This window comes from Mandrillus leucophaeus, unplaced genomic scaffold (assembly GCF_000951045.1).
Source record: "Mandrillus leucophaeus isolate KB7577 unplaced genomic scaffold, Mleu.le_1.0 Scaffold389, whole genome shotgun sequence".
Taxonomy (NCBI): domain Eukaryota; kingdom Metazoa; phylum Chordata; class Mammalia; order Primates; family Cercopithecidae; genus Mandrillus; species Mandrillus leucophaeus.
In genome coordinates, this window is record NW_012104131.1 from 839496 (window position 1) to 848433 (window position 8938).

General features: G+C 34.7%; 1 protein-coding gene across 1 annotated transcript in view; it reads left to right on the forward strand.

Annotated features, from left to right (window-relative positions):
* Positions 1-8938, forward strand: part of SCN7A (sodium channel, voltage gated, type VII alpha subunit) — an 88289-nt gene that overhangs the window by 68452 nt on the left and 10899 nt on the right. Inside the window, exons 18-20 of the mRNA XM_011990982.1 lie at positions 798-971; positions 2954-3061; positions 7075-7353. Of these exons, the coding sequence (XP_011846372.1) occupies positions 798-971; positions 2954-3061; positions 7075-7353 (561 nt within the window). The remainder of the gene's footprint in view (positions 1-797; positions 972-2953; positions 3062-7074; positions 7354-8938) is intronic.

Below are 8938 nucleotides of genomic sequence, written 5' to 3' on the forward strand. Positions count from 1 at the left end.
AGTTAATGGGTACAGCACACCAACATGGCACATGTATACATATGTAACAAACCTGCACGTTGTGCACATGTACCCTAGAACTTAAAGTATAATTAAAAAAAAAAAAGGAATCACATCATTCTTTGTACGAGATTATTTTAATCCTTGCTTACTTTTTGTCCTTTTATGTATATTGATATTGAAAGTCTGCCTGCCGGTTTTCAGTGCTAAAATATTTATGAAATTGCTTTCAATGACATGATCAGACTTTACATATTCCATAGTCAAATTAAGGTTGACATTAAAACTGAGAAGCTTTGGAGAAACAATTATAGTTTTAATTAATCTTCAGTATTTCAACTGGTTTACCTGATAGCCTTATGGATTTCTAAAGACATTTAAAAAACATATCTGTTTCTCTATCAGTAAGTGGCATGTATCTGTGAATTGCTACCTGGAATTACAGATAAGATTCATATCAGATGTGACTAAAGGTTTTATCTCTTAAGTTTGATTAACTGATTTTGGAGGGGATTTTTGGATTACTATTTAAAACAATTATGAAGCCAGGTTCAGCCTATAGAAGAACTAGTTCTGGGATCAATTAATGATGTCTGTCATAGGCATGGGGTCAAATAATAATACTTATGGATTGTGTCAATAAATACAAGCATAGTGAACCAGCCCTGAGCCTACAACCTCTGACAGTGCTCACCATATGCCTATTAGATATGAAATTTTGTTCCCTTCTATGTCAGAAGAGTTTTTAGAAATTACCTCTACACCTAATCCTTATATATATATTTTTTAACCCACAGGCTTTTGAAGATATATATATTGATCAGAGAAAGACAATTAAAATTTTATTAGAATATGCTGACATGATCTTCACTTACATCTTCATTCTGGAAATGCTTCTAAAATGGATGGCATATGGTTTTAAAGCCTATTTCTCTAATGGCTGGTACAGGCTGGACTTCGTGGTTGTTATTGTACGTATTTTAAACAAAATTTAAAAGACTATTTGATTTACTTTTTCTTCCTCAGTCTTACTCTTTCACTTCCTGTCAGTTTATTATATCTTTCCTTTCCCTCTCCATCTACATTATTGGTATATGACACCTTTCTTAGTTTATAATATTTAACATCTATCATTTTCTTCTCACTCCAAAATTTTAAAAGTTCAGCACTTTATTCCTGGATTATTATAATAATCACCTTGAATTTACTGCTAACCATGTAAGTTTGTTGCATAGTATCTTGATGATATCAGCACCCTAAAATCTTTCTTTTGTTGGCTTAACTCTTAAATCATATATCACAATTAGACTACTTATGATGTTCACAAGTGTGGGGCTGATCCAAGCTCCCCAAATTTCTCACTTAGATCTCTACAATAGATTCCAAAGTGGTGTCCTTGCTTCTGCCCTGCACACCTTCGTTCTGTTTTCCACATAGCAACCGGAGTAACTGTTGTGAAATGGAAGTCAGCTCATGTCACTTCTCTTGAAATCTTATGATAAACACCCATCTCATTCAGGGTAAAATCAACAATCTTTGCAATCAATGCTCTACAAGTATCTGTGTAATCCAAACATATTCTCTGTTATGCTCCCTTTCCCCTGTCCAAGTCTATTTACTGATCCACCAGCACCAACTTTCATGGAGCACTTCAAATATGCCAAGATTATTTTCTTCTTAGTGCCTGTGTACTTATTTTTCCTTCCAACTGGAACCTTGGCTGGCATTGATGCCTTAGCCAAAACGAAACCTTTGAAGGTCTTTCCTTACAACACTATTTAAACTGCAACCACTCCAGTATTCCCTTTCTCTTTGTCTGCTTCCTTCATCTCCATACCCCTTATTAATATTGTACCATTTGTTCATTTATTTTGTTTATTGTCTGTTTTCTCCCACTAACATGTAAGTTCCATTAGGGTAGAATTTTTTCTTAGTTTTCTTCCCTCCTTTAAGTCCTGTGCCTAGAACAATTTCTGTCATATTAGAAGGTTCTCAGTATTTTTGTTGAATGAATGAATGGCTCTCTATTCTGTAAATAATGATAGAAGCTCCTCAACCTACAATTAATGATTTAAAATAGCTGACCTCTCTTTCCTAAGTTTACTCTTTCAAATTAGCCTTTTGCTCTAGCCAAACCATACTATGCCTGCGACTCGCCTTCTTGTTTTCCAGTCATTGTTCTGTGTCCAGATTCCTTCATGCTTATGAAAATAATACCCAAAGTTCAAAGCCTACTTCAAGGCTATCTCTTTAGTAAAGGGTAAAAAGAAGAAAATTTTCATAATGTTGACTTGAAAATGTAGAAAAATCTGAAGATATAATAAAAGTTAATCTTAGCTTTACCACCTTAGTCAGTATTTATGAACATTTATTAACCTTGAATATATTTACTTTTAAAATTTACCTTTGTATCTGGTTATACTTTTTGTAATGTGTGTACTTTTGACTTAACAATATTCATATCTTCTTTGATGCTTATCCTCTGAAAGCCTATCTTGTATATTGTCTTAACCATATTTGTATATGAATGCATTTGTAAATATGTTTCTTATTTTGTTTTAATGAATATCTGCATACGATCACTGTATTACAAGTAATTATGAAACTGATTCTTAATCTAATTTCAAACTAAACACAGATGTCTCTATAAATAGTTGATCATAAAGAGTATAAAATATGTAACTTTTATTTATCTCACTAAAATACATTCCTTATTACCAGAAAATAATTTAGTTTTATCTTTTTAAAGTGATTTTAACACTAAACGATTTTCTTACAACTTTCTGTAAGTGATTATTAATGTATTTTGAAATATATGTAAAAGTAATTCACAAATTTACTGGTAAGTTTTTGTTGTATATATCTGTTGTAATAAATGCAAAGTTTATTTTGTTTTACATGTTATATTGATTAATACGGAATCCTATTCACTTTTTTTAAAAAATATATATAGGTGTTTTGTCTTAGCTTAATAGGCAAAACTCGGGAAGAACTAAAACCACTTATTTCCATGAAATTCCTTCGGCCCCTCAGAGTTCTATCTCAATTTGAAAGAATGAAGGTAAGAGATAAGTTTCTAAGCTATATCTACAGATTTTTATTTGGAATTACTAAATTTGCACAAATTGGGAAGCTTTGTTTTCTTCTCATTTGTACCTTTAACAGTATTAATACAACAAAAACCTTACATTTCATTGCTTAGAAACAGAGAGGAATAGGTACGTTTATTAAGATTCTACGTTCTTATTCCTCATAAAGTATAAAAACCAACACAGACAAGTAAAAGAAACTAGTATTTGAGAGAGAAAATATAGTTTTAAAAGTATATTTCTACCCCATATACATATGCATATTAATGAAATTGTCTCCATTTTAAAAATACAATTGTTAGAAAATGAAACTTGGATTAGTTAACAAACTTTAAAATTATACAAACATTGTATGTCCTAAGTGATTACTCGCTGAATGAAAGAAAAGTTTGAATTTTAAGATAAATTTAATTTTTTAAATGTCACAATCACAAGCGATGTCCTGTCTTCATCACTCACATGTTAAAACCTCTTCTGAACAATGTAAAGAAAATAGATTGAACATTATAAAATGGCCGGTGTTCAATCTTTTGTACCTGAAATGGAAATCGCATAATGCTCGACCTAATAGAAAAAAAATGGAGTCTCTGACCACCACAAGTAGTATAAGTATGTAGCTATACAGTGACCCATTGTATACAGAAATGACAGAACACATTCAACTGTACCTTTTATTTTATTTTATAATACATTTATGTGTTTTTGCATTTTTATTTACATAGATTTTTTTATACCAGTCTACCACTTTACTACCTCATATCACATATTCATTGCTATGGTAGAACCTGGTGAGAAAATTATTAACGTTTAACCTTTATCTCTGTATTTTATACATTATATATTACATTTAAACTGTTATTGATTAAGAAACCATAACACTTAAACTCTTTCCACTTGGTAAAAAGCGAATGTTTATTTTTCTCTCAAAATTTGAGTGGTTATTATACATAGGAACAGAAATATAAGTAATTAAAAATATGTATTTTATTTAAAAAATAATTTCAGAAATTTTAATAATTTCACTTTTATATGATTGTATAAAGTACTTAAGTACATTAATTATATTTGTGTATATATACTTAGTCCATGATTCCTGATAATATTCTTATAATTCATACAATTGTGTCATTGACTCATAATAATAGTACTTAGGCCTGATCTGTTTGTTAAATACATTTGATTTATTTGTGTTGGGACATTAATATTTTGATTATGTGGTAAATACATAAAAATTCCAAATGTGGCAAAATCCTAATTATACACTTCAGAAACAAAAAATCTAAAATAGTAATTGTAACATATAATAACTTAAGAAACAGACTTCATTAACCATATCATGAAGATCCACAAGGTGGTGATATTCCCCAGTGCTTTTAAACCAAAATAAGGTGGAAAATAAGGTGGTTGAATGGTTCGATAAGGTTGAAGTTAAAATGACAAAGCAGCCTGGGCACAGTGGCTTACACCTGTAATCCTAGCAGTTTGGGAGACCAAGACGAACAGATCGCTTGAGCTCAGGAGTTTGAGACCAGCCCGAGTAACACAGTGAGACCCTGTCTCTACAAAAAATACAAAATAGCCAGGTATGGTGTATGTACCTGTAGTCCCAGCTACTTGAGATGCTGAGGTGAGGTGAAGTGACAGGATCACCTGAGCCTGGGAGGTCAAAGCTGCAGTGAGCTGACATCGTTCCACTGCACTCCAGACTGAGTGACAGAGTGAGACTGTCTCAAAAAAAAAAAAAAAAGACAGCCACCTTTCCAGTATTAAATACTGTTCAGTGATAGGAAAACATTACAGAATATTCTAACATGTGAACTACAGAGGGCCTATTTACTCAAAATACACACACACACACACACACACACACACACACACCCCTAAGTAAGTATGTAGCTAAAATAAACAAACTCCTTTTTATTTTCAAAAAACGAGATAATACCAATTCTTTTTCCTAATAAGTTTAGACATATAGGGAGGGAAAAAAAAGTAACACAATCAGCAAGTTGTCTGCCCCAATTTAGAGAAAAGCAGGAAGAGATTTGCCAGGGAAACTGACTCTGTCAGAAATTAGGCCCTGTACTATTTAATGCTGTATATTCATTAGAATGGCAATGAGACAAGGCTGTGGACAATTCAAGGTCAGGAAAACAGTAGCCAGGCTTAGAGCAAAGTCAGATTCAGATCCGAAGCCTCATCTCAACCTCTGGAAGTTCTGTAAATTATCGCTGAAGGTATATCATTGAGTATATTAGGAAGCTACATGCTTATAAAATTAATGATTTATGTTTTTAATAAGTTTAAGATCGTGCTGTCTACTTTTCAAATATATGTGTCAACTATATCCACTCTTTTTATTCACTATATGTGGATTTTCTAAAAGACATAGCATTTTTCTTTAGCAGAACCATTAAGGGACCTTTCAAAGTATTTAAAAGTATTAACAAAAGATCTAGTTTTAGAAATAAAAGTGTTACTGAAATCATAGTTAAAAGCCAAAATATTAATTCAAAGACAGACAACTATGGAATATCAGCAAGAATATGCAGGCCAAAGTGTTAGTATCTAGTAATGACTGAAGGAAGGAAAGGTTAGAATGGTAGAAAACGAATCAATGGTGCCTCAGGAAGAAAGTGAAAGAAGGTCAGGAAAGGGAAAGCAAAAGTATAAAATAAAGAGAGGCCGGGCACAGTGGTTCACGCCTGTAATCCCATCACTTTGGGAGGCCAAAGTGGGTGGATCACCTGAGGCAGGAGTTCAAGACCAGCCTGACCAACATGGTGAAACCCTATATCTACTAAAAAAACAAAAAACAAACAAACAAACACACACACGCAAACAAAAAGAAGCTAAGAGAAAAATAAGTAGCGGAAATAGTAAAACATATTGTTATATTAGATATAGCAACTGATTTGCATTTGCCTTAGCAGCTTCAGTGGAGTAATAAGAATACAATTCTGATTTGAACTTTAAAGAATGAGGTCAGTTGAGGAAATAATGACAGTGATTATAGATTATTGCTGGTATTCAAGTTTAGGTGGTGGATTCATCTCCCAAGCTTCCTACTCCGGAGTGATTCACCAGTGACACCAAATGGTTCAGTGATGATTGAATCTTTGTGAAGTACAGCAACCCATTTAGTTTCCTGAAGCAATCTCTTCCCTTGGCTTCATTGACAGTACAATCTATTGGTCTTCTGATTCCCCTGACTACTCTTTCACATATTCTATTTCACTTAAAATGTATAATACATATATTTTAAGATAACCTCATACATACACATGGGTTCAATTATCTTGAATGATCATTTCTGGCACAATACAGGAAATCAATAAGCATATACACACACACACACACACACACACACACACACACATATTGAGTCAGCAAAATAATTATTTTTCTAGTATTTGTACTAATAAGCTCTATTGTCATTTAATGATTTTTTTAGCACAAACATTTTAAGAATATCTGGATTTGAATGTATTTTCTTTTTTTTTTTGGATGGAGTCTGGCTCTGTCGCCCAGGCTGGAGTTCAGTGGCGCTATCTCTGCTCACTGCAAGCTCCGCCTCCTGAGTTCAAATGATTCTCCTGCCTCAGCCTTCCAAGTAACTGGGACTATAGGCACCAGCCACCACGCCCGGCTAATTTTTTGTATTTTAAGTAGAGAAGGGGTTTCGCCATGTTAGCCAGGATGATCTCGATCTCCTGACCTGGTGATCCACCCGCTTCGGCCTCCCAAAGTGCTGGGATTATAGGCATGAGCCACCATGCCTGGCCCGATTTGATTGTATTTTCTAAATAAAAATTGAATTGCTATTTAGGTTATTCCAGTACCAGCAAGTGGGCTGTTAAATCTTTAGATACAGCCTTTTAAGGTTTTTAAAAAATATGTATTATATCAATTAGTATTTTTCAAACTGATCAAAAACTAAACAGTTTCAGATTTCCTATCTAAAGTTTACATTTTTTATATATGCCAGGTGGTTGTGAGAGCTTTGATCAAAACAACCTTACCTACTTTGAATGTGTTTCTTGTCTGCCTGATGATCTGGCTGATTTTTAGTATCATGGGAGTAGACTTATTTGCTGGCAGATTCTATGAATGCATTGACCCAACAAGTAGAGAAAGATTTCCTTCATCTAAAGTCATGAATAAGAGTCAATGTGAAAGCCTTCTGTTTAATGAATCCATGCCATGGGAAAATGCAAAAATGAACTTTGATAATGTTGGAAATGGTTTCCTTTCTCTGCTTCAAGTAGTAAGTACACTTTTGACTTTTCCTTATTAATTATATATTCATCCATATTGTAGGTTGAATGCAAAGGACAAAATGTGGGTGATTAATACATTTGGCTATAAAATATTTTAGCAATTAGTAGATAAATGTAATGGGACAATACAACTATCAGGGGAACCCGCCCCCAATATTTCAATGTAGGTTCTTTCTATTTTCCATGTCAGCTGGCTGAGAAATAAAGAAAAAGAGTACAAAGAGAGGAATTTTACAGCTGGGCCGCCGGGGGTGACGTCACATATTGGTAGGACCATGGTGCCCACCTGAGCCTTAAAACCAGCATGTTTTTATTAAGGATTTCAAAAGGGGAGGGGGTGTACAAACAGGGAGTAGGTCACATGCTTCAAGGGGCAAAAAGCAGAACAAAGATCACGTGCTTCTGAGGAAATAGGACAAGGACAAAATCAGAACTCCAATATGTTCAGCGGTGCACATATTGTCTTGATAAACATCTTAACAGAAAACAGGGTTCAAGAGCAGAGAACCTGTCTGACCAAAAATTTGCCAGGATGGAGTTTCCCAATCCTAGTAAGCCTGAGGGTACTGCAGGAGACCAGAGCGTATCTCAGTCCTTATCTCAACTGCATAGGACAGACATTCCCAGACTGGCTGTTTATAGACCTCCCCGCAGGAATGAATTCCATTCCCAGAGTATTAATATCAATATTCCTTGCTAGGAAAAGAATTTAGTGATATCTTCCCTACTTGCACATCTGTTTATAGGCTCTCTGCAAGAAGAAAAATATGGCTCTTTTTGCCCAACCCCGCAGGCAGTGAGACCTTATGGTTGTCTTCCCTTGTTCCCTAAAATTCGCTGTTATTCTGCTGTTTTTCAAAGTGCACTGATTTCATATTGTTCAAACACACATGTTTTACAATCAATTTGTACAGTTAACACAATTATCACAGTGGTCCTGAGGTGCCAGTGAGATGTACATCCTCAGCTTACGAAGATAACAGGATTAAGAGATTAAAGTAAGACAGGCGTAAGAAATTATAAAAGTATTAATTTGGGAACTGATAAATGTCCATATTAAAACGAAATCTTCACAATTTATGTTCCTCTACCATGACTCTAGCCGGTCCCTACATTTGAGGTCCCTGACTTCCTGCAACATACAACACTAGGCTAATTTAAAGAGACAGGCCAGGCGCGGTGGCTCATGCCTGTAATCCCAGCACTTTGGGAGGCCAAGGTGGGCAGATCATGAGGTCAAGAGATCAAGACTATCCTAGCCAACATGGTGAAACCCCATCTCTGCTAAAAATACAAAAATTAGCTGGGTGTGGTGGTGCACACCTGTGGTCCCAGCTACTTGGGAGGCTGAGGCAGGAGAATTGCTTGAACCTGGCAGGTGGAGGTTGCAGTGAGCCGAGATCATGCCACTGAACTCCAACCTGGTGACAAAGTGAGACACTCTCTCAAAAAAAAAAAAAAAAAAAAAAGAGACAAAAGTTAAATACTGTCCCTGCCCCATTGGATGAAGGAAGTGGAGATGCAAGTAAATTTAACAGAGGAAATACAGATACTGGCCCACACTATTTTTAC